Here is a 26,327-nt window from a genome sequence, read left to right as displayed (position 1 = left end):
TTTAGAGTAATCGACGTAGACAAGAAGGACTATAATCAATATGATGCGATTTGCACGACGTCGAAGAGAATTTTTCTGGCTTCCTTTCTCTTTGTTTCCGTTTCCTTCTCTTCGCTTTTCCAAACTCTCGACACGTCGTTGTGAAAAATTTAGCCGTAACTATGACGCGGGATGATCGTAGAGGCACATTGACGCAGCTACTTCGGGAAATTTTGTCGACGATCCACGCTTCTGCTCCTATTTAGTTAACCGTCGGCGTCGCCGGGGACTATACGCGTCTCCTCGAGAGCTTAAACACGGCGCGTATAAAAATCTGCACGCGTCCGCGGCCGCGAATTGACAAATCTACCTGCCATCGGTGATTAAATTGGACGTAATGATCGACAGATCGACATCTATATCGCTACGCAAGCCAATGAAAATAAATTGCAGGTTATCTCTGCCTATGTAAAACTCTTTCCGCGTAGTTACTTCGTTAACGCTTGTTCGAGAGATCCGAGATTAGATTTTTCACATTTTCCTTTTCTCCTTGTGTCATCTTCCTCCGGCAAATTTTGAAATTTTCTAATTACAGACTCGAACGACAGTTCAAGAATTACAATAGACTGAAACTTGCCGTTTACAAAATATCGATTGAAGGTGTCGTCGAGGTTCGCGTTACAATCCTCGAGCGAAGATGCAATATCTATATATAAAAGATACAATAGTTTAAAAGATATATGTAATATATGTGTATATATATAAAAGTAACCGAACAATAGTCAATTCAAAGTTTCCACTTTAAACTCGTAGACCATTTTAAATGTGAATTCATTTAAAACATAGGATTGCCTCCTCCTTCTCAGTCGTATGTATCTGGTAACAAAGAATACGCAAGAAAGAACGAACGTTCTCGCGACAAGCGTAGCTCATTGTCAGCTAAGCTCGTTCAATGACGGCGACGATACCAAGACTATCTCATATTAGAAACATCTAAAAATACTACACTTTTATTTTTTTCATTTTATATAAAAAGATCTCCAACTACTCCTCCCCCTCTCCACCTCCTCCTCCTCCTCCTCCTCCTCCTCCCACTCGGTTTGTTGTTTCTTCTTTCTCTCCGTCGCCCCTTTCCCTTTAATAATATACAATTAACGTCTATGTAGTTATGTACAATTTGTTTTTCCTGCCTCCCTGCCCCTTTCGTGTCTGTAGCCTCGAATAATGGTACTTAGCCGATCTTTACTTAAACGATACGCCCACTGCACGGCTAGGTTCTCTGCGGGAAACGTACGGACAAATTAAGCTCTATATCGCTGACTCCGGTCGTAACAACTTCTATAATTTTATACAATCTCTCCGCGGTTGTATTATATATTCTATCTCTGTTCGAAGGAAATTTCACGTTACCACGGTCTCGCGATCAGTGTCGTGATTTACGATCGCATGCGAGATCACCGTAGCAAAGCGAATCGCGTTCGAAGGAATGGAAGGCATTTTGTAACATTTTTCCCTCTTCGTCTCTCTTTCTCCTACCTCTCCTCCTCGTTTCCTTTTTCTTTCTCTCCTCCTTTTCCTGCTTCTTCACCTTCTTTTTATATTTCTTCTCGCTGGTAGGCTTCGTGCGCTTCCGCGGACTACTTAGCGCAAATTTACTGAATAATCAAGACGTGATAACGAGGTATTTTCTGCGTGATTGGAGGGAGACTAAAGGCATCGTATTAGAAATCGCACGACCACGTTTCGCCAAGGATTTCTACGCTATTCTTGCAATTCTATTTCCTCTTCCTCTCTCTCTCCCCCTCTCTCCTTTCCTTTTTCCCTTTGTATTTTTGCGTTTCTACGACGAAAAGATTCTTCTGTGTGTGTCAAGCTGTATCAAGCATAGCTCGTAGAAAAAAGGAAAACAATTTTTAATTAGTCAACGTTCGTAGACTATGAACATTCGCGGAAAACGAGTTAATGATTAACACTAAGGGATTAAGTAGCGATATTTCTGCGCAACGTATCGAAGTCGTGCCCCTTCTTCTGACACTGTTCTCTCGTATCAACGTGTTCACGTGTAAATATGAATTTCAATTGCTACGTTTAGATCACGTCACTGTAAAACAAAACCGTAAGAAACATTTCACGATAAAAATTTCTGTCAATTTTCTAAATCCAAAGGTGCGAACCTCTCGAGTGAAGTAGCTCGCGAGTTACTAAAACCGAGCCAAAATTAAAATTACAATAACATGTATATAATTGTAAAAAAATTAACGAAGTAAAATAGAGGAGGCATTCGTAAAATTAAGTCTTCAGTAAAGATATTAACAAACGACGAGAAACTGACAGACACGAGAGTCGATTTGAAAAGAAACAAACGCGTTCCGCGATCGTACTACGTTCGTGTCAGAGAAAGACAGACTTTGCAATTTCTACGATCGATACCTGTGCATAAACCCATATATAACGTATTACAGCGGTAACGACAGCTACGGGCTGTTGGTAACGTCAGGCACCACAAACGATAAATTTAGGCCCGCTTTGGTAACATCGAGGTCACTGTCAATGCGAACATCACCGTAACAGAGACGGTCCGTACGGTTCGAGCATAATCACGCGGAATCAACAATCGACGATCGACGATATTTCGTACAGAGAAATCAACGGGACAAAAGCAGAATTCTTATCGTTCTAGACTATGACCTCTTCAACTGTCCAATGTCGGAACTCTTGGGCAAGTAGAGGCCCAGTTTGAGAGTGAGTTCCTTCGGTTTTCTAGGAGCGTTTCGAACAGGGAAAGGGCTGAACTGCGTCTTCGGGCTGGTCACGGTGTTGTAATTGTTATCAGCCGCTTTGCTCGAGTGCCCGATGTTCCCTAAGCTCAACGACGACTTCTTGTAACCGCTGGAACCCCTCTCGGACAACTCCGAATACTTTCCAACGTTGATCTTGCCAGGGAACTCCGGGTGGGAGACAGGTCGTTTCGATTCGTCAGAGAGACCCGGCGAAAGTTTCGCGGCATAGTGATGATTAATAGCGGAGGAGAAGTGTTCTGGAAACTGACGATTCGGCGACAATGGGTGATAATCCCGGTGTCTCGTCGGCAAATACGATCCGGTCTCAGCTCCCGGCTCAATAGGTGGTAACGTGACCAAGTGTCTGTCGTAATCCGTGCTCTTTGCGTGAGTGTACTCCTTAGGAGACAAAGCGTCGTATTTCCGGCGAAGAAGATCGGACGATTCGCTGGGATAGTCCAGGTACGAGGTACCAGCTGTGTCCATGATTCTTTCCTCTTTCGACATGTACTTCGTGGGCGTCAACGGTTCGGTGTTGCCGTTGCTGAAGTATGGGGACTTGTTCGGCGTAGCGATCGATCTGCTTTCCGGCTGAAGGGACATGTAATCGCCGCCGCTGACTTCCCTCACTGGCTCGTCGTCGTATCTAACGCGAAACTCCAGCGATTCTTTCGTTATCATCGGACTCTTCAAGTGCAAATCGTACGTGTTGATCGGGATCTCCGACTTATGGTTGATGTACTCGAAAGCTGTCTCCATCACAGGTTTCTCGTACGTGGCTGTCACGAATGGATTGGTCGATATGTGTTTGGGCGATAACTTGCTCTTGAAGTCGAACGTCTTGTAGAGGTCGTAAGAGGTCTTCAAGGGTGAAGTGTCGTATTGAATCGGCTTGGAGGTGTATCGTAGTGGTGGTACGTCCTTGAACGGCGACGTGTCCGGAACGTAAGGGATCGAGGACAGTTCCTTTTGTGGAAGTTCCAGAGTCGGATCTGGCAACACCTGCGCCGAGGAGATCTTATCGAGCTTCTCTAACTCTCTGTAGATGTCTATGTCGCTCTTGGGCGACGAGTCGTCCACCTGATACTTCGACACCGCGTACGGCAACACGTTTTCCGTGTACTTGGGAAACTTGTCAACTGGGATTGATGGTTCCGGCGCCGAGCCGAGGTCGCTGCGCGCGTCGATCGAGTCGTTGGACGATTTGTAGGAGAACACGTTGGTCGAGATGCTGGACAGATCCAGTCCTTCGATCTCGCTGATATTCTGACTCGACGAACCTTTGTCCAGACTTACCATACTAGCCGGGGAATGATCGTCGTAGTTTGCCAACAGTTTCGATAACTCCTCGTTTATCTTACGATCTATCTGAGCCTCCCTCGAGTCCAAATATTCGTGCGATATCACTTCATCCACGTCGAAATGGTCCATCTGCTCCGTTTCGTCGATCAGCGAAAGCTTCGACAATTCCTCGTTGATCTTGGCGTCGAACTCGGACACGCTGGTGGCGGTCATGTTGTCGAAATCTTTGAAGTTGATCCTCGCCAGTTCCTCGTTGATCTCGTGCTCGTTCAACCCCATCTTCTCCAATATTGGGCTAAAGATCTTCGAAATCTCCTCGTTTATCGGGCTAATGGTGATTTCCTTGGATATCTCCTCGAGATCCGGCAGACGCTTTTTTGCCTGGCAGGCGAGAATCTTTTGAAGTATGGCGGAGTTCTCTTGAATGATCTTCAACGCCCTGTCGCTGTTTCTCCGCCCGTTGTCACTCTTTTTGCGGGGCTTCACCTTCGTCCACACGCCCAATTTCGATTCCCTGCCATCGTCCGTGTCGTCGGCCTTGCCACAGGCCATGGTTTTTAATATGCTGTCGCTGTTCTCGTCGATGTTGATCTTCGGATGTACCACGTACGACTTTCTACCTTCACCGGTGATATTTATGTCCGGTATCTCCAAACGATGCTTCGAGAAGTTTCTCGCTGAATCACTGAAGGTGTCCTGCCTCCTGGCCTCCAGATTCTTCATATCCTCCCAGATGTAGCTGCTCTTCTTCGTCAACATACCACTATCCGACGAACCATCGTTCGCTTTCGCCTCCAAGTGTTTGATATCTTCCAGAATATCGCTCGATCTCTTTTGCGCGATCGACGTAGTAAACTCGTCGGTAGAAGCTGACGATTTCATGTCAGCGTACCTCCTACTGTCCAAACTGCTCGAACTTCTTTCCAACAACTTCGATCTGTCTCTATAGCGATAGTTGAGATAACGCTTGTCCAGCTTCTCCTGAGGCAAAGAAGGTACCACGTCTTTCTCCGACACGGGATCCTCTCCGCCGTCGTCGAATGCATCCTTGTCGTTGCGATAGTAATCCGTACTTGTCGTTTGATAATACTTGGCATCACCAACCTCGCTCCTCCTGTCCGTCAAATTAATACTCGACTCGTTTTTTCTCGTGTTGAACTCTGGTCGAACGAAAGTGTCGGCTTTTCGAGCCACGCTGTCTGGATCTTTCACGTCGGACGTCTTCAACGAGGAGTCAAACTTGGACTGGTAGCCTAGGAACTTGCTCGACTCCCTCGAGCTGGTCGATTTCTGCTCAGGTGACGTTTCACTGCTGTCCAAACTGGATCTCCTTCTGGAAACGCCGTACGGAGACGTCGGTGTCTTTTGATTCGGATTCGAGATCGGATAGAACGGCGAGGTAGCGCTGCTCAGGTCCATAGGCGAGCCTGACACGTCGTCTTGGCCACGTCTATTAAAATTCGAGGTATACTTTATCGAGTTGGCACTTATTGGCGATTGCAGGTCCGAACTGAATGACCTCTCGGAAGACTTGAATTTACTCGGACTACACGACTCGCTCGAGCTGCTCACCATCAATTTTGGACTAGCCTCGGACTTGTTCTTCAACGAGTCCACGCTGATAGGCGTCGTGGAATTCGACATCTCGTACATTTTCTTCGCGTCGGATTTGTTCACGCTGTCTGAATCTACGGAGCGAAGAACCAAAGTCTTCGAGTCCGAACTAATCGACGAACGCGCCGATTTGTCCACAGAGAAGTCTCGTGAATCGGATCGGATCGGTGTTCTCGGACTGACCGAAAGGCTCGACGGTTTCGAGTCCGGCCCCATCGTTTCACCCGAACTGAAAGACTTGTTGCTCTCTGGTGTCTTAGGACTTTTCGCCAGGTCTGAGTAAATTTTCGTTTGTGTCATTTGTATCCTGTCGCTGTATGGCGTCTTTTCTAACGATGTTGTGTCTAGAGTTTTAGGCGTCTCGCAAGTTAACGCAGTGGTGTCGTGCGTCGTGCGTATAGTAGGTGTCACTCTGCTTAATTTCTGATCGACCGTTACAGGTGAAACAGGGAGATGACCAACGTAGGTCATGCCATAAAGCGTTCTTTCGGTGTTCACTATGTCCGACGTGTCACTAATTAATCTGCCCATTTTCGAAGTTTCGTACGATTTCAAGTCCAGAGACACTCTGTTAGAGAAATCGAAGGATGCTGTATAGAGATCCGATTTAATCTCATTCTCCAAGCCCAAATCGAGGGTTGATTTATTCACGATTTGATCGTACTTCTTCTCCAAAGTTGATTTATCAGTGATTCTATCGTACTTCTTATCCAAGGTAGATGTATCCGCGATTTCGTCATATTTCTTATCCAAAATTGATTGATCTGCGATTTTATCGTACTTTATATTCTCCAAGATCGATGTATCGGCGATTTTATCGTACTTCTTATCCAGAGTTGATTTATCCTTGATTTTATCGAACTTTATATCCAAGATCGATGATGTATCCGCGATTTTATCGTATTTCTTATCTAGAGTTGATTTATCCGTGATTTTATCGAACTTTTTATCCAAGATAGATGTATCCGCGATTTCATCGTATTTCTCATTCAGAGTTGATTTATCCATGATTTTCTCGAACTTTTTGTCCAAGATAGATGTATCCGCGATTTCGTCGTATTTCTTATCCAGAATTGATTTATCCATGATTTCATCGAACTTTTTATCCAAGATAGATGTATCCTTGATTTCATCGTACTTCTTATTCAAGGTAGACATATCGGTTTTATCATACTTCTCCAAAGATGGTGAATAATTCGAGTACACGTTCAGAGAATCCTGTTTGATAATCGTAGATGCTTTGTCTTCAATTTGGTCTTTTTTGATTGTCGTAACTTCGTCTAGAGGTACATCTGAAACCTCGTCTGTCGTCTGCTTGGGTCGATATCTTTCGTGGACCAATACCTCGTCATCTTTTGAACCGATCGTACTACCACTGAAACTTAGATAATCGTATTCGTTCAAAGCCAATGATTTTTTAACGAGATTACTGTCAGGTGTCGTACAATCTACGGCCAAGTCTGGTGACGACTTTCCTTTTTCTAATTCTGTCGACTGCTCGTCGGGCGATTCTTTGCTCTGCGTGCTAAATTTTTGAGGAACCATCGAGTTATTGTCATCTTCTGCTGATAATCGTCTTATTTGATCGGTGATCTTGGCGATCGATATGTCACCCAAGTTCTCCTCGGTAATTTTCGAGTCTCTCGAACTCTCCGCGTTAATTGGCTCTGTCTTCTCCTCGAGAACAGGTCGGTCGAGTGCCTTCTCGGGAATTGGTGAACCGTCCACTCGAGAGCTCTTTTCCTCGTCTGTTCCGTGGACGTAGAATTCGGATGCTGACGTCAGGTCTTCGCTGTCAACGTCGCTGAGGCGGTCCGGCTCGTCGCACAATTCCGTCGACGTGCTATCTGTGTCGCTGTCACTGTTGCTCTTTTTCGGAGACGCCAGTTCAGCTTGCACGAGTTGCATTGTTGCAACGCTGCTTTCCGTCGCTTTCGGAAGAAATACGAAAGTGTATTAGCACATTACGCTTACTTTCAATTCCTTTCAATTTGTGATAAAAAAAAAAAAAAAAATGGGATATTTTTCTAACTTGATTGTGAAATTTTATAATAACTGATCTTTATTCTTTTCTTTTTCATCATCAATGGTGGAAATGCAAAGTAGGCTATTCAGAGTATCTCTCGAACACTTCTATTCTTATTGTTGATAAAACAGGTATTGTATGAATTAACTGGCCGTTGGTAATTGACCAATCGATGGTACCTAAAGTTTCCTATATTACCATCTATCGGTACTTTATTACCGTCAATCAATAAATAAACTATTTCGTCAAATTTAAAAAAAGACAAATGTTGTAATTTAATTTAAATATCAAAGGAAAGATTGCAAATAAATCTCGCAAGAAAATTTTGCACGAGTCCCGTTCGTATCCTGTGTACCTGATGAATTCGAGGGTTTCTGTTTCGGTTTCTTAGTGTCTTTCCAATGAAGCGTGACGCCCTGTCTGTCCCTTCGGTTTTGATTTAAAGTCGTGGGTCTCGTCTTAGTCGTTGCGGCACCGGAAGGTAGACTCAGGGGTCGATTCTTCCCACTCACGAGCGCACTTTTGCCCACTAAAAGATGATTCATGGCCTGAGAAGTAGGAGGTGGTACCATGGTCTGCCTTGCACATGCAGCTGCGCCAAGGGGAAAAAAAAGTAACGTATGCATTCTTGTAGCCGTTCAATTTGCAACAGACATATACTTCCATTGGTCTTATTCTACCATTGGTCAAAGGCTCTTTAACCTATGCGGAACATTTATGTCAAGCACGCGTCTCAAAAGCGATGGAGCGAACGAGATGATTTATCGTGCCTTGAACCACAGCGAAGTACGTCTAATTCTACGATTAAAATCAGCAATTACCAGAAAGTATAATGTGCGCCTGTCGTTGACGTTCACGCAGCTTGGCGTACTGCTGTTTCAGAGTGCTAATGTCCAAAGCTAGCCGTTCTCGATCGCTGCTGGGTGCCATTGCCTGCAGCGCTCCAATCGTTTGAGGTATACGATCTGCGAACGTGTTTTTTTTTTTATGAAATAATCACGGCTAATACCCTAACAATGTACAACGATTACAATGTTAACGTATTTTTACTTCGTACCTTTCTTTAGCCGTTGCGCCATGCTGAACATCGCAGCAGCCACAGCCAGCCTTTCATCCTCCTCCGTGTCGCTGTCGTCGTCGTCGCTCAGTTTTCTTGCCCAAGGTGTGATATTGTATCTGTGCTTCTCTCTCAATCCCGTTACACCGTGCAAAGGCCCCATACTGACGATATTCTGTCATAATCGTTGTCATTTGTCAAGAATCGAGTCTGATAACGCGACACTTGTAACAATTCCACGAAAGACTGTAACAAACCTTTATGAGGTTATTAGTGTCCGTAAACTCGAGCATCTCCCTCGTCAGCACTCCCATTATGCTATAAAACTCGTCCGCCGATGTCACCGTCATGATACGACTGAAACCAAAACGACATCGCTCTATCAGTGCCCGATCGAACAATGACACCTACTTAGAGATCTTAGATCCTCTTTCACTTACTCGGAAAGTCCTTCCCAGATAGCCAGCGCGGTTCTAAGCAGTATCTCGTCTCCCTCGAGAAATATCAGATCCCATACGCGCAGAACCGCCTCTTGGGGCAGACAGTGACAGAAGAGAGTAAGGAACCATTGCATCGTGAACACATTCGTCAGAGGTGGCTCGTAACTGCTGCCTGGACAAATATATATACACACACACACACATATTTTTTTCTTTTTTCGTTTTTCGCCAACAAGATAAGCCGGTAACAGCGCCCCCGGGACACGATCCCGGGTCCGTTCAACTGTATCGAACAGGGGAGTTACGATTGCACAACCAGTTTGGTTACCTGTCGCCTTGTCCTTCGCGTCGTTCTGTAGCGCCTCCAGGTGTTTTGAGAGCTTGGGCAACCTGGCCCGAAGGAGATCGCGAAACACCGCCATGTCGACCGACAAGCCACGCAGATTATCCGCGAAGTAACCCTCCGGCAGGACACCCTCTATCAAGTAGATCATCACCTTCACCGCGGCGGACTCGGCGCGATCCATAACTTGCAGAACGAGGGCGGCCAACACGTTCAGGCCCTGGCAATAGCCGACGGACTTGTTCCATCGGGCGAAACCGAGCAGAACTCGGCGAAGCACCGCTTGATTGTCTCTGCCGGCTGCACCGCAAAACAGACTGCAGCCCGTTCTGTGTAGATCCTGGGAAAAATTCAGACGAACAATGTATATACACATACACGACGTATACGACGAGACAGGGTTATTTTGAGCCAGCTAAACTTCAACGTATTAAAATTCTTCTAATTGTAAAATAACTTTTAGGGTAGCATTTAATAAAGTGACAAAAAGCACGAAATATCTTTTTTAAAATCTAGCAAGAAAATTACTTACTTACGGAGTATATGATAATTACAGCTAACAATACCAACGCTGAACAAGTTTTTTTCTTTATATTTTCGTAGAAAGTGATGGCCATCCGAATATCAAAATCCTTATAATATACCAGTTGCTAATATCTACGGCTGGCAATGAGTATCCGTAGAATTTTATGCTTACAGAACTCCAAAGGAAACTTCAGAGGAAAATGAAACAAGCTTGGCTGAGTTTCGGCGACTCTGGCCAGTCTCGTTAATGGTCGCTTTTTCTCGTCGCGAGCGAGTTAATTGGAAGGCTCATTGGCGACACTTAATTGCCCGGCGTCGAAGTGATTGATGATCAAAATTTAATTGCGCGTAATTATACGAGAGGTAAGAAATTATGGGATGAGATTTTCGTGGAGCGTATACGGGAAACTGGTTTTCGGGAAGATTATTTGAGAAGTATTCGATCGAAATGTAACGGAGAGTGAAAGCTGTTTGGAAGTTGGGAAATATTTCAACTGCGCGTTTTCGAACGTTGTTTGACGACAACGAGAAGAGATATCGATAGAGAATTTGTACAAATGAATGAATAATTCAATGAACGAATGTGACGAACAAGAATCTATTAATACTCATTTTTAAAGACCTATTAGTTAGTAAACAGACAACGAGGAAGTTACTTCTCGTTCGTTATCTGAATTGGTTTGTACCTAACAACGTTCATTAGTGATACGCGTTGAAACAAAGATGTACAATAGAAAAAAAGGAACGTGCCATTTGAATTTCAAATTCAGCCACTTGTCTCGAAAAATCATGTCGCTGTCGTCATTACGACGGGGTGAACGTAGAATTCACGAGAGCGCCGACTATTGTAAAAAGGATGTACGTTTCGCATTCTTACTTTAACGATTTGTATACCGAGCTCTTCATCGTCAGGATTACTCCACTCGTTGAAGCAGATCTTTTCAGCCTGCTTCCAATCCACGCCGCGCTGCTCTAGGTGACGTTCCGCCAGCGTCAGCCACAACTGTGAAACAATTTCGAGAAAACACGAGGGTCACGATAAAATCTGTTCCATCATCCGGACGATAATCTCGTAAATAAGTGTAAAAATCTCGTCTGGTACTCGCCTTCCTTCGAAATTCCGGCGGTATTCCTCCTGGTAACCTGGCAACCATTTTCATCGCGTCCAGCCATTGTATGAAACCACTTTCTCCTGGTTGCGGAGTCAGGCTAAATCTCATCTTCGTGTCTTCGACTGTAAATGCAACAACGTATCGGAGAAATATCAGGGCCGATGAAATTTCAAGACATTCGTGCGGTGTTCAGACAAAGTAAACGTACGAGTAAAACGAACTTGAACAAGAAGTGAAACGAAAAATACAGACAACAGGCAACACAAAGGAGTGCTCGCGGAACAACTCACCGGCTAACAACTTGCAACGCGGAACTTGTTAAAAATTGAATTCAAAGATGGAAACGAAAGGATCGCTGGAATGGTCGTCGAGTAAAGTTGCTCGAGTAATTTGAATCGCGTTAAACAAACAGAAACAAAGAGCTTAACGCTCCCAATTTGATGGAAATGTCGGCTCCCATTTAACATGGTTTGCGAAGTTTTACGATCAAACTTGACGCGAGGCGTCCAACAACGAGACGAAAGGCGAAAGACGGACGGTTAAATCGGAATTGAACGGGCTGATGATTACGGAACTCGAAGCTCATTAACGCGTTTATCCGTCAGACAGCTTCATCGCCTTTAACGCTGTTATTTAAGTAGCCATATCGTGGATCTTTGAATCGGATACGTGGCACACTCTCTGCGTGGACACTCGAGCTCCGTCGATATTGCCCGTTTCTGTGAAACTTGAAATTGTAAACTTCAAAACTGGAATTTGAATAACACTCAAACTCGATAATTTAAGGAATCATCTTCCGCAAGAAAAATATTTAACAGATATCAACGTGGTAGTTCCAATGGCTCGTCGGAACAGAATTTCCTAATTTTGAAATTTTATAAATTCCCAATTTCCAGAATACTAGTTCCTACCGCGATTAATAGATTAGGGTAAGAAAATAGATGTAAATGTAGCCATACACCCCACCATACAGCGAAAAGACAAAGATGTATACTGGAAGTCATCCTAAGCCTAGTAGGCAAGGATTAAATAAAAATAATAAAAATAAAAAATAAAAAAATTCCCAACTGAAAACTTAGGTTTGGAAATTTCAGCTTGGTAAATTAGAAATTGAGTGCTCTGAACTCGGCAATTTAACGAACCATTCCCCTTGGAAAAATTCTTATGATGCATTGCAATCAACGCGGTTGCTAACTGAACGATTCGTCGCTTCCAAAAGTTTCCAGTGAACTTCCTTTTGAAATATATAACTGCACGACACGGACGCGGCTTAACCCATTACTCAATTACGGCTTGAAACGAAAGAGACGTATTTACATCGAAGTTTAATTTAGTCAAACGAATTCATCAGGTAAATGTGTTTCGCGACAACAAGTTGAAGTTGCCCGGTTATGAATTTTACAACCGCGCTCTTATGGATAAACGGTAAAATCCATAACCCGTCCATCGGAGTGCATTACGGGATACACACGTGGATTGATTTCCATTATACCTCTGTTGCCCAAGGATAAGCTTCGCGAATTTCGTAATTCGAATCAACCTGCTATATACCATCCCTGTGTGACCGAATCACCTTTGTCGGAGTGACAGCGTCTTGTTTGAACGAAAAGTCCATTTGACTGGGTCTGGTTCGATTCGAAATAAAGTACGACGCTCAGTGGGTGTGATCAACTTCCAACTTATTCGATCGTAGTTCGTTTCGCGAATAGCAGCTTGTGAAATTTGTAATTTGCATCGCCGTGAACAGCGTGCCTCGGAAGGAAATTCATAATGTGCGGAGCGGGGCTTAAAAATTTCCGCAATGCACACGATGGAGGAAGCATTCGCGTTTGCATAGCAAAATAATATTCCCCGTATCGCCGATAGAAGAGCAGACTCCTTCGAAAGCATTGTTGTTGACTCTCGGTACGATCGGGACGAAGTTACGAGTCTCTCCTCCTCTCCTCCCCTCTCTCTCTCAGTTTCAAGAAGTTGTCAGTGTAAGCATCGGTATCAATCTACCGCGAATCTTTTCAGTTTCAGTTACACGATAAATATTACCATAGTCGAGAGAATTCGTAGAAAATTTCCGAAGAGAGTGTAGGAGGACTCTATGTCTAATTGCAAGAAGGAAGAAAAGGAAAGAAAGTAAAAAGAAAACACAAAAGAAAGCTATCTCGATCAGCGACGAACGAATAGACCTGCAATCACGTCGCTTGGAAATCGAGTCTGAGAAAATCAAATCAAAAATGCCGTACTCGGCAATTTTTCGTGTCCGAAGCAAAAAGCGGCTCGATCGAGAAGGAAAAGGCGGCAGCCGTGAAGCGAAAGCTGGTCGAAAATTCGCATGCACAGTCGAGAACGAAACGAGAAACCAAAACGTCGACTGCCGTTGCAGGTCGGCATGCAGCTGACTGTTGAAATTTTTTTTTGTTTTTTGTTTTGTTCACCTTCCAGTTCTTCGTACTTCGAGGCAGAGCTGGCAGCGTACGCGGCTCCTGACGCGAAGTTTCTCAGCGAGTTGAAAAATCCGCTCATTCTCCAATTAGGAACGCCGCTGTTTCTTCTTCATCGTCACTTTCACCTGTGCCGGCTCTTGTCGTTGTTGTTGTTGTTGTTGTTGCACGCAGTGCAGCCGCCTTTCAGCCGTTCTCGTGATTCATCATTCGTCGGCCTCACGCTCATTTTCACGGGACCGTGCTCGCCAGCCACGCTCTGCGAACCTTCTGTCGTGCGAGACGCATTTTTATCACGTGTCTGAAATCCCGATGGTCGAACATTTACCACGCGCGGAACTTCCTCTAAAAATAACGTCCGCGGTCAGCGTAACGCGATCTCGAAGGGAAGTTTCTCCTCGATAACGCCGCGGTCGGCGCTGATACCGGTCACGATTGTCGGCCGGTTTGAAAAGTTGATACACCGTGAATTATGAACGGAACAACCAGCCGTGATTGCCCGACGTATACGTTACGTATCGTGTGCGCGATAACGCTCCAAGTCTATACACGAAAATCGAACGAGGAAATTTCTTTAATCGCGTCCGCGAGAGATGTCTATCTATAGCTGACACGTTCGCAGTCCAATTTCACGAGACAGGGCGATCCCTGTCTCGTGAAATACTATGTCCAACACACGGTCTAACGATCTACATTTAGAAAAAAACACATGTTCGTTCGCACGCGTAATTTATTCGCCAGTATAATAATTAAGATAAAAGCATCCAAACGTTTAATTTCGGTCGTTTCTGTGCCGCGACTGTGAATCGGGAGTACTATCGGAATCTAAATATACATATGGAACAACATGGATCGCTAACGTGTCAATGTATAATAACAAACAACCACGCAGAGAAATCGATTATCTGTTTGTTCGAACGAAGAAACGAAACGAAGAAATTCCTTTGTTTGCGTCTGCGAGTGTGTATCTGTTCCTAAAGGAACGAATAACTGTGATATAACGTAGAGAATGGTGTGACACGCCGACTTGTTTGTTTATTCGCGTGGTCGAACGTAGAATATCTTGCAGATATGGAGAACAAACGGATCTAAATAGCCACTCCGCGATGGATCCATTAAATTCTTAAGAACACGTTCACAGAGTGGTGAACTTGAAAGCGTTAATTTTGCCATGTTGCGCGATTGTGACGTTACAAAGGCACGAAAGAGAGCTTTCAGATCGGGATCCCGATGACAAACGAAACGCTACGTGGTTCCACCAGCGTTTTTCTTAATCACGTCCGCATGAAGTATACCACCTGTTACAAGCTGTCCGCTTAATGCGGATGTACCACTGGCACGTAATGCACGCGCTCGACTCGACGAGAAGACGTTCGCGATACCAGGACAAATCGATTGGTTATCAGTGTTTCAATTGAAAGCGTGTGACGCACGCCAGGTGACGTATACATTGGAAATCTCGGGTCTTACGGTGCGAAAATTTTTAGAACAGACGTCTGGAATTGATCTGGCGAGTCGAGACCAATGGCAAAGTCAAGAAATTCTCACGTTCTTCTCAAAGGGGAGAATTCAGCCTGTTATTTAGATTAGATTAGATTAACAAAAAGAATAAGCTCGACAAAATTAGTATTTTCACCGTGAATTTCGTAATAGCGTGAAGACTTTTTTTTTTTTTTCTTTTTAGTCATAGTGTCGAAAATAAAGGTTCATTCGAATAGATTTGTTAGAAAAAAATCCCTGGACAGCTGCATATGGTTGCTACGCACCCCACGAATACGAGCACAAGCACGAACGGACGTCAACGCGAGCACGCACACGTTCACCGTGAATGGTAACACGGAACAGGGCTGTAACGCCAATGGAACTGGTGTTGTCGAACGTTTTGATTTATTTAATCCTATTCAGCATTCCGTTGGATACGCATCGATTTTTCCGTTCTTTGGAGGCCTACATATTCCTCGGGAAGGCCTAGGAAAAAACGATGCTCCACCATCGAGCAGATGAGTTCCAAGAGCAGCGAGAAAACGGAGAAACTTTCAACGCTGTCCTGTTTCCCTTCACCCTGGTGCTCGCGTGTACTTGGAACCGTACGAACACGACGGGGACGATCATCGTCTTTCGATAAATCAACGTCAACGTGCCCGATCGCGGTCAAGGAGGCTACCAACAAAACACATGCCCGCGAGACGTCTTACCATTATTGTCAGTGCGCGAATCGACGTCGTGAACGTGAAGTGGACGTCTTGTCCCTAGGAAAACCGCACGTCGTGTTACGCATCTGGCCTCGTGTCACCGAGCGCACACACATACACACATACACACATACACACACACGCACACGTTTTCTCGAACACTCACCAGAAGCACATCCCCGTGGTGCACCCCTCCGGCACTGACGCGTACTCGTTCACCCCCTTGTGTACGTGAGAGCAAGCGAGAGCCAGAAAGAAGGAGCCAGAGAGTGCGACAAAGAGGGAGAGATACCGAGGGCAGACAGATACACGGTTCGTTGGAATTCACACGACACACGACGCAACGACGCAAACGCTTCGCTCTCTTTTCCTTCTGGATTCTCCGGCTCTCGTCTTCCCTGGAGAGAAGGAGAGAAGGACGATTGCTGCACTGCGCGAGAGGGTGGAATCGCGACGACAACAGCGAGGTGGCTGCTGGGCAACCCTCGTTCGAGACGGATACGTCGAGTCAGCTGAACGACCACTATGCCGGCGGAAGGAGAGCGTTGAGCGCGCGCGCGCGCGCCCCCGCAACGTACATCCACCGTGACAATAACCACGACGGTTAGCGCGTATGGGAGGGGTAGTTGTCTCGTGGAATCCTGCAATAGGCACACTGAAGCCGTTCCGCGAACCGTTCGCTCTGGCAGCCTTAGCGATCAAGCCACTCCCGTTATGCCGCATGCGCCAACATCCCCCATCCCCCACGTTACCCCACTGAGAGAGGAATTCGTATCCGTGGGGGTGCTCGCGTGCGCCAACGTCTTCGCGGCCAACGGGAACACCGTGACTGCTCCGCAGGGGTGGCTCGAATCCGGTTATTACCTTTTTTCCTCGTGTCTTCGACGACGACGACGACGACGACGACGACGACGACGACGACGACGACGACGACGACGACGACGACGACGACGACGACGACGACGTTGCCGCGGTTATTCTCGTTCTGTTCTGCTGCTGTCTCTTTCGTCTCCGCCGACACTTCGGGGGATACTTTCGTCTCGTTGTGCCAGCACGAGTGCTGGGACCGTATAATTGGACTGGTTCCTTCATTATTTTTCTCCTTCTTCTTCTTCCGACTTTGTTTGACAATTCTCCCGCCAGGGAAACGAATTTGGAGCAATTGGAATTACGTTATTATCGCCGTGAGAGATATCATTACAATGATACTATTTCAGGTATATTGTCGTGCTCGTTGTTTCTCGTTTTTGCTTGTTCGTAGTAACGATAATCGCAGTTTGCGACGAAACATCGCAACGAAAGTGAACACGAGCGACAGTATAGGTATAGGCGATTTTTATCGCCACCTTCGTATCGCGGTGCAGCAGTCGATTTTAATCCGCGTGCACAACAAAGCCGCGTTCCTTGGATCGATGAACTTATCGACTCGGTCCCTTTATGGGTCAGTCGGAAATGTCGTCAGAGTCAGTGGCAACACGCCGGAGAGACTAAGGCCATCAGATACATTCGCGGATATAACGTCTATCTCCGTGATCCTCCCGAGTATAAAATAAAGCTTCCGAGATAAAAATTGAAAAGTAGCTGGTATTTTTGTAATTCTATATCACGCAGGTTCTCTTTTGCGTTATAAATAAGCCACCTAGCTTGTGAATCGTCGTGTCTCGGTTGATACCGATCGTTACCGACGCATAATTTACGAATATTTATTTATTATTCGCGTGTACGCTCGAACTGTTGATTAGAATTTAGTTCTATTTTTCTTCCACTATAAGTGTCATTCAGCTCTTTCGTTCATGTTCAACGAGATCCATGTTTCTGGAAGTCCCAAAGTTCGGCAGTCAAATGTACGATAACTGGTTCGTTAATCATATTCAACTCCTAAGATATGCACATGTAAATGCTTTCGTCTGATAAACGCATGGAAGAATGTTTCGTTCTCTTTCAGAGCCAACGATGACTGAACAATGGACACCGATTGTTCGAGCAGGCCGAAAGTTCGATACGATTCAATTCTCGAAGCTGACCAATTTGAAGACACGACGAAAATAAACAAATTCGAGTTATCGACGTTTTCCCGAGGTTTCCCGAGGTCTGGCATATGGGAAATCTGATCGGACATGAATTAAAGACGAGCCTGGCATTTGCAGATAGAATTACCTCCGTTCGTATCACCAAGGCTGCATTGCGTGTCCGCGTTCGATTGAGACACGCGATCCTTTTTCGCGCGAATCCGACCCAATTCAATTCGTTTCGATCCAGCTGGAGCCCCACATGACCGCTTATTTTCAGCTCTCGTCTCTCAAGTCGATCATCACCGCTGAGTTTCAACGAACGACACTTTTAAAGAGTATTAGCAATTTGAATTTGAATGGAATGTAAGTCCCCTCGAGATTTCTCGACGCTCGAAAATAATTGCGAATTTTACAAAATGAAATGCTAGATTTATCGAACGATTTATCGTAGAAATCTGTCGTTAAAAATGTCGAGACTTTGGTAATAATTTTGCATAATTTCTTAATATCCGAGGAGATTACAGAAAATAAATCGAGACATTCGAAATCTCCGAAATTGCTCTGAATCTCAAAATCTCTCAAATTTGTTGAAAAGCAAATGAAAATTAAGCTATTGTGAACGAGGCGTAAACATGGAACGGGCACACATGGAAAAATTAAATTTTCCACGTGACGTGAGCCAGGAGTATCGCGATAATCGACGCAATCATCAACGCATAATCCGCTCAGATATATATTCAGCAGATACGCTCATTTCGCAAGACTGTGTTTTTGCTGCTCTTGCGAGCGCATCGGGGTAATGGCTTGGAAACAGTTACTTAATATTTTGCACGCTCGGTTGGGCCATTGAAGCACTCCGTGCGAAGGATAGAGTTTAGAAGCGGCGTTTGAAAAATTGCGCGAGGTCGATAAGTTTCTCGAGTTAAGAATGAAAAATTGCTCGACAAAAGCGTCATCTTGTCTCGTGGAAACGAATACCACGACTACGATGGAAAATGTGAAATCGCTAGTAAAAATTAATAAATTGATCGTAATACACACTCGCAGATTGGTTATTATAAACTCAAATTCGTGAAAGGTGTTTGCAATTTTTTTATTATTTAGACTAGCTTTCAAAGAGTTAATTTTCTTCCAGATTTAAGATTGAAGCAACACACATTTTCTAGTATAAATGAATTTGATTAATTAATCGGGTTTTCTTTTACGCGATACTCCCACGAGTGGAAAAAATAACGAGAAATACGAATATAAAAATCATTATTATCAATCATTTCTAAATATAAAATAAATCATTTGTGTGTTTAGTAAATAAATGGGACCCTTTATTCTTAATGTGGCCTTTGGCCTTTCTGTGTACTTTCTAATTGCTATATTTATAAATTTCTAAATAGGGTAGGCGAGGGTAAGCAAAATTCTGCAGAATTTTACTTATTATCACACGTGGGTCTATATATTCTGTTAAAGAATACTTGAGGTATGGAAGTACCACGAAGCACTTGGTCGACGTGTTCTTCCAAATTAAACATTACTCACTAGAGATCATAAAGAGATGTGTGGCTCCTGGTATTCTTCACCAGAGTTGTTCGAATACATTTCTACTTTAATTTCTACGAGTATCGAAATGTCAAAGTTATACCTATACACTACAAACTTTTACCCAGTGGTCGAGTACCTGCCTGTGAATAACGTCCACCTTGTAGACACTTTCACCAGAATCACTCCTTTCGACTGTCATATCGTCGTCCTGACTACCGCAGAAATGGCCAAAAAGTCCTTTTCCATTAACTACATTCTGAGAATAACGATCCATTTAGAATCAATGTTGGAAAATAATCCATTACTTTAGGGACTTGCTGCAAATGAAAAACTGTAAGATTCAGAAAAATTTCCACGTTCAGAGAAATGATAGCGAACTCCCGTTTCTAAGAAATTAAAACAAGTTTCAGTAACAAGGAAACAACTCAGGTGTATCGGAAAGAAGACACTAGAAAGTAAAACACTCAAGAGGAAAATTTCAATAATTACAAAATACAGTGCCGGGACATATGAAAAGGGAATCTCAGAAATAAAGAGAAAAGAGTGTACGAAGGTGTTAAAAAAATGCGATATCCATAAAGTACGTAATGTACTATCGTGATTCGAAGAAAGTAATAAAACTAAAGTCGAATGAAACGAGGAAATCGATCATCAAATTCTAACGCGCTCGAGCATTAAGTGCGTATTTAGGCATTAAATGGCAGGAGCTCGTACGCCGGATAAAAAACTGAACCGTAAAATTGCTTGTGCGAGAAATATGACGCGATATGCGCCGACTATGCAAAATCGGGGATAAGCACGGACACCGAAGTGTTTGCTCTCGGTGGTCGGAGCGTGTCAGCCTGGTCGTGCATCGGCTCGCGCGACGCATCGGGGGTTCATCGGCACTAAATGCAGATCTAAAGTTAGAGAGAAGACCGAAGAAAGTTTCGCATTTCCGGTTCGCAGGCGCAACATCATTAAAACTTTATCAATGACGCTACGCCGCGAGGTTCGGCCGCACTCACCGCACGCCGGGCATGCGTGTTGCGCGCGATACGCGCGGCAAAGTCTAATTATTGATCACCGACCGCGCGCCGAGCCACGTGAAAAACAGGGGACCTTTGTTTTTCGGAACGGTCGGCCATCTGTCTGGCATTTTTCGCGATACGCCACGATAATCACACGTTCGAGGTATCGATAATGTATTTCGTGAAACGGTGGTCATATTTTTAAAGCGACGCGCGTTTAAAGAACCAACACCTTACGAAGTAACATCGCGTTATTATTTAATTGGTAACACTGGAAATTTCGTTTCACGTATTGGGGAATATTTTCTCTGGGCGAAAGTTTCATTTTCCTTTGAAAAATTGAAAGGGAACGAAAGGGACGTTGAAATTTCCGCATACATATGTGTGCATAGTTGGGCGACTTTGAATTCTCGAGTATGCGCAGTTGACACGGTACAGAACACGAATTTCGAAAGTTGTTTTCGGCGATGTGATTCTTTTTTAGGTTAAAAAACGTGTATTTTGTTCAGTAATTATCCGATTATTCGCATATCTGTATTTGTTACAGCATTTACATATTAAATGCGAAACAACGAAAACGTAGAAACGTCATAAAGAAGAAAATAAGGCCATATACAAATACTTTTTCGCAGTCTTATTGACGTACGTAGACTTATTGACGTGCCAAGCATTGAAATGAAACACGAATCTGATCAGAATCGGATCTGAGACCCGAGACTTCCATTGTCGTAAATTGAAAAGACTACGCAAATTGAATACCCTATTGTTCAGATAAAAACAATAATCATGCGGCAGGTTAATCAGAATAATTCCAGTAGGTTTCCAGGAACGCAACAAATTGCCGGCCATTCTTAAGAATGCGCATAATTTGCGTTACACATTTACTACACCCGTCTGGATACCGGTCCCAATTCTTGTCCCCGCTGTTCCATATTTATAAACGGGGGAACGGCGATAAGATAAATAATAAGTTGCCGGGGCGATTAACGAAGAAGAAATGGTATAAATCGTGCGGTAGTTTTTTACGTGCAGACGGAACGCGAAGGTCGCTTTTGTGTCGCTCACGATGGCGGTTTTATTGTCAGGGAGGAAGCGCGAGGCTTCAAGCAACACCGCGCGAACAGCTGCGTTTTCGTATTATGCGAAGCTCCATTGTTTGTCCAGCGACATTATCGTCGCTGTTGCTGCTTGTTTAAACGCTACTTCTTTTTCTGCCGAGCCAATTTTAATGGCTCGTATAAACGTCGCGAGTAAATCACGAAACGATCTGGCCGTGTAACTTGGTGTTGTACGAAGGAATCACGCGAGGTTCAAGAGCACGCGTATGTCCCGTGTTCAACACGTTCACTGCCAGACAAAACTTGTAAACGTTTGCTTTTGATTTTTGATGAAATTTTACGTCACGATGAACGTGCGTAAAGCGAGTAAATGAATTTTCATTTATGCGATGATATTTCATTGTAAATGATAAACGAATTTTTATTTTATAGTATCGTTCGATTATTTGAACGATGATATTTCGTCGTAAAGTATTTACGTGAATAAACAAAAAAATAAAGACTGTGAAAATGAGTCTTTATGAAAGTAAAGACAAAGAATGGTTACAAATCGACTTGTTAATATCTAAGAGTATACTCACCGCGTTTCTGACTGACAGCCTGAAGATGAGCCGTAATTATGGCGCATAGTTTCTCGCATTTGGTGGTAAGGTAATCTTTACGACGCAGCTGCCGAACGAGTATCTCGCCAGTGTGATTAATATGGTCGCGCAAGTTCAGCACTAAAACTCGAAGCTCGTGCTCGCCTGAAAAGAACGCAACGCGAGTTAGCACGAGACGAGTAAGAGAGTGTCGGGGTGGAGATAGGAGGGAGGGGGCGGAGAGGTGAGGAATTTTTAATCTCGTGAAAGTTATATTCGAGATTGCACGGGGTTATTTCGAAATTGGGAGTCGCGCGTTCTCTGTACACATTTCGTCGCGGATAAAAGGCGAGACACTTGCAGGAACCTTTGGACCCGCCTTGCAATCTTGATAACGGCTCGAAAGGGCTCACCCTCTGTACACACCGTCCGAAGATTGAAATTTTCCAACCCTTTCGCTCATGGTTACCGCGAGCTTCGGTGAAACGGGCGCGCGGTCCCTCCGACTGTCTCTTCTCGTCATTCCCGGCACGCGTTCTCGTCTTCGCGAAAGTCTTTGGTAACTCAGTTAAATTACGTTAACTTTTGCATGAAAATTGAAAGAGCAAAAGTTGACCGTACGGATCATCCCTCGTAATAGCTAACGAGCTTTGAAAGGAATTTTCGAATAATCGTTACGTGTCGCGAGTTAACTACGGAGTTCGATGTTCTCACTTGACGTGTCTCAGAGATAACGATAAAATTTCACCGGTCAAATATCTCTAATTACTTGTTACAATGAGTATCGTTTTAATTACTGATTACTTTGATGTTTCTTCGTGGGTTTTAGCTTAAGATACCTGCAATCTCTCCCTTGGTATATTTCCCTATGCATGTTCAACGAGGCGAAACGAAGCAGCATCGTGTATAGAGATAAAAGAAGTGCTTCCCCCTTCGAAAGAGAAAAAAAAAAAAAAAAAGAGAGAAAAGAAAAAAGTAGCACTCCAAGTCAAAGAACCTTCTTGCCTCGAAGTCAACGAGGTCGCTCGTCTGTCTCGTCTGCACGACCTCTTGTTTCGTCAGCTTCTGCCAAAGTATCTTCGCCTAATTCGGGTAGATTTCGAACTTTGCGTGCGCGAATATCGCGAAGAAAACTAACATTATTCCTAACTAACATCCTCCTCGTTAAAGCGATGGAATTTATTTGAAATTGCAGTTTCATCAAGCGTCAAGCGTGTTATTATTTAGACGGAAGTTGGTATTTTTCTCTTAATGAAATGTTTTTCCACTGGAACGTATCCAACCATACCATTTTTCCTCCTTTTATTTTCAAGAGTAGCTGCTGTGCTTCTGTGGCAGAAATATGCTTTACAATAAATGTCCTCGAGCTAATGTGTTTATCCACCACCCACGGCCGCTCTATTCTTCTCCCCTCCTCTCACCCTTCAGCCCCGACTCTTGTCCAACTCTTATTGAATTACGCTTACTTTTCCACAGCAGACGCGCCTTTTGCAGGTGCTGATGCTGCGGACGTATCCTCAGGGATGAAGCTGTCGAGTCGCTATCCGATCGTCTTCTGTCACCGTCTGGCATCCCATATATTTCTAGCAATAATTGATCAACTAAAGAAGACACAGCTCCTTTCTTCTTTTCGGGTGGATTCGGTAACGGTGATGGATACGTCTAGACGGAAGAAATCCTTATTACACTCTTCGTACAGATCGGACAATGTAATTTCGCTATTATCTTCAAACGACAAATTTTCTATGTTAATCCTCGCGCAACGAAATCATAAAGATATTTCCGTTCGACGTTTAATATTCTTCAAATCGCAGCGATTATTTCTATCTTTTCACGTACATGTGTCATTATTATAAACGAAGCATTTGAATCTTTTCGAATTGATTTTTTGTAGCCTACACTTTTTTTTGAAAATATAAGCGATATCATTTTTTGAATAAATTTAGTTGCTAAGCAAGTCGTCGACCTCTCGAATAAAATAATGAATGTTGGATCCAGTCTCCATTGCGCGAGAATTAATGAATAGACATTTATCCATATAAACGATACCTTCGGCCTATAAATGTCACTCTTATCTTCCACGTTGTTAGTATTTTTACAATCGTTCTCCATCACGTCCCACGCGTCGCCCACCGATTTCGATCTTTTCAAACATTTTCCCTCTACTTTGTCCGGCACGCAACTGGCCCTTCTGACCTCCTTTTTCCGATTCAGTTCCATGAAATCCGGACCTTTCCATGGCCTGTGGATCAGATTGCGTTTCCTCTTTCTGTACAACGATGGAAACTGATAACCATCCGCGCAGTACAGTAAATTTCGTGTCTGTTGAGTGACGTACACGTCGCCAAACACGCGCTCATTCTCCACGGCCACGCATTTCACGCGGTAGCTAATTTCCGCATACTTTTTCAAAGGCATCACGTTGCAGCTCATGGTTGCACCCACGTGACCAGTCGTTAATTATTTATACTTTAACGAGCTCGCCGAAACTTTTCGCGGAAACACCGAGTTTGCGAAAGAAACTTTCGTACGATTGTTTCATCACTTTCAACGATGGGATTGATTATTCACCGAGTGTCGATAATATCGTCCCACGTTGGCATTCGGAATGTGTTTACGTCCGGTTCGAGAGCAAAACATTTCACGTTTGAATGGAATTCGCATGTGACAAGATGTTAGTTTTTTTTTTTGGTTATTAATTTACAACATTCGACAACTTCAATGCGAAAGTTCATCAGCAGAACAGTTAAATAAAAATTGTACGTTTCTCGTGATCTGTAAGATTACATGTGGAACTTTGTCTCATTTGACAAATTTGTTGCTACTACTATATAAAATAATTTATCAACGCGTAATTAGTTAGCTCATAAAATTTTACGAGTGATACGTCCTAACTTCGATTACGCAAATCGATTGGTTCGTGTGAAAAATCGATGTACGAAAAACTAGATATTCCTATAAACTATAAACTATAATATTCCTATAAACTATAAACTATAAACTAACTATAAATTTCCATTCTTTGTCACTGCTAATTGAAATAATGATTGCTCGAAATAAACTGGCAGCGATTGAATGAGACACAAAGAGACGCGTACAGAAAAGAAACGTAATAAAAAATAAATTGCCGCACAATACTTCTTTGACATTAACACGAGGATGTAGATAATGGACGACCTTTCTCGCAATTGCAATTATCTAACATTTATCATTTTTTGATACGCGCGCACTCGTAATTGCTTCCACCGCGACCAAGAAAAATTAAGGCTGAGGAAATGCTCGAAATTTACGCGTTCGCAAAATGGAAACGATTATCGCGGTCGTGGCAGACATACTATGAATTGCGAAATAATATTTACATAAATCGCAAATCGTGCGAATAATTTAAATGTATTGCATTACGTCGCCTCGTTCTGTCTTTGGAATTCGTTTAACGAAAGGCACACGAAGTAACGAGACAGAAAAATTATGGCACGTTTAAATGTCACTAGTTTCATGCAGAGAAAGAGTTTCAAATGTCGGGCGGGATATTTATAACGCTAAATTAGAATCCGCGGGTCTTTCAATAGACACTGTTTATTATCAGATGATTGTTTTTTTTAATCAAATGTTTATTATCTTATGCCAATAGACACTGTTTATTATCAGATGATTTATTTCATTTTAAGCGCGTTCAGTTGTCATCACAGTGCACGCACGCACGCACGAACTCACTTTAGAATTCCTCGAGAATGTATTTACACATTTCAAACGTACGAATTACATTTCTTTTTTTTCCTTCTTTCTTTCTTTGGTGGTGATTTCAATTTCAATTTTATTCTCGACTTGCGTTCGCGAGAGTTCTTGAAATTTTAATTTGAAATTTTGATCGAGTTTTCGAGTTCTTGAAATCTTAATAGCGTCTCGACGTTGACGAGGTATTTTCCGCGATTGTTTCATTGCATTCTGTACGCAGTCCTTACCACGAGACCGGTAGTTCTGTTCTGGTGGCCAGACCGCAACTGGAAGTGCCGGCGATGATAATCGTTTCATTAAGCCCATACTTCCACTTACGTTGCCGACTATCTAGTTGACAAACGAAACAGCTGTCGTTATTTATAATCGCCATGTATCCGACGAAAATTCGAACAACTTCTTAGGTACATATTAATTACGCTGGAGAATTGACACTGTAAGAGACAGTGACAAAATCCTCCTCTTTCGTCAAACAAATTTCATTTTTACAGAACGAGGAATGAAAATTTTCGTTACTCGGTGAAGAATAAATAGTAAAGCATTTAACAATTTTTTTTCTTCAGTTTGAACGTATTTCTAATAAATTATTG

At 43.5% G+C, this 26,327-nt stretch overlaps 1 protein-coding gene across 12 annotated transcripts; it reads right to left on the bottom strand.

Annotated features, from left to right (window-relative positions):
- Positions 1-26,194, bottom strand: LOC122535175. 12 transcript variants are annotated; one of them, XM_043666490.1, is made up of 13 exons: positions 24,052-26,194; positions 23,469-23,664; positions 22,003-22,167; positions 11,173-11,300; positions 10,944-11,069; positions 9,527-9,881; positions 9,199-9,370; positions 9,016-9,115; positions 8,759-8,933; positions 8,523-8,666; positions 8,057-8,293; positions 6,804-7,606; positions 1-6,647 (listed from the first exon to the last, which is right to left on the bottom strand). In XM_043666490.1, the coding sequence occupies exons 1-13, from the start codon at positions 24,433-24,435 to the stop codon at positions 2,661-2,663; spliced, it is 6,972 nt and encodes a 2,323-aa protein (XP_043522425.1). In that variant the 5' UTR covers positions 24,436-26,194; the 3' UTR covers positions 1-2,660. The 12 variants fall into 12 exon arrangements, with proteins under 12 accessions (XP_043522425.1, XP_043522399.1, XP_043522408.1 ...); XM_043666464.1 differs by having other exon boundaries at positions 1-7,606; positions 24,052-24,777; positions 25,141-26,194; XM_043666473.1 differs by having other exon boundaries at positions 1-7,606; positions 24,052-24,777; positions 25,965-26,194.
- Between the last annotated feature and the right edge of the window lie 133 nt (positions 26,195-26,327).

Source organism: Frieseomelitta varia, unplaced genomic scaffold (assembly GCF_011392965.1).
Source record: "Frieseomelitta varia isolate USP_RPSP 00005682 unplaced genomic scaffold, Fvar_1.2 scaffold_152, whole genome shotgun sequence".
NCBI lineage: Eukaryota > Metazoa > Arthropoda > Insecta > Hymenoptera > Apidae > Frieseomelitta > Frieseomelitta varia.
This window is presented reverse-complemented; position numbering and strand designations above follow the sequence as displayed.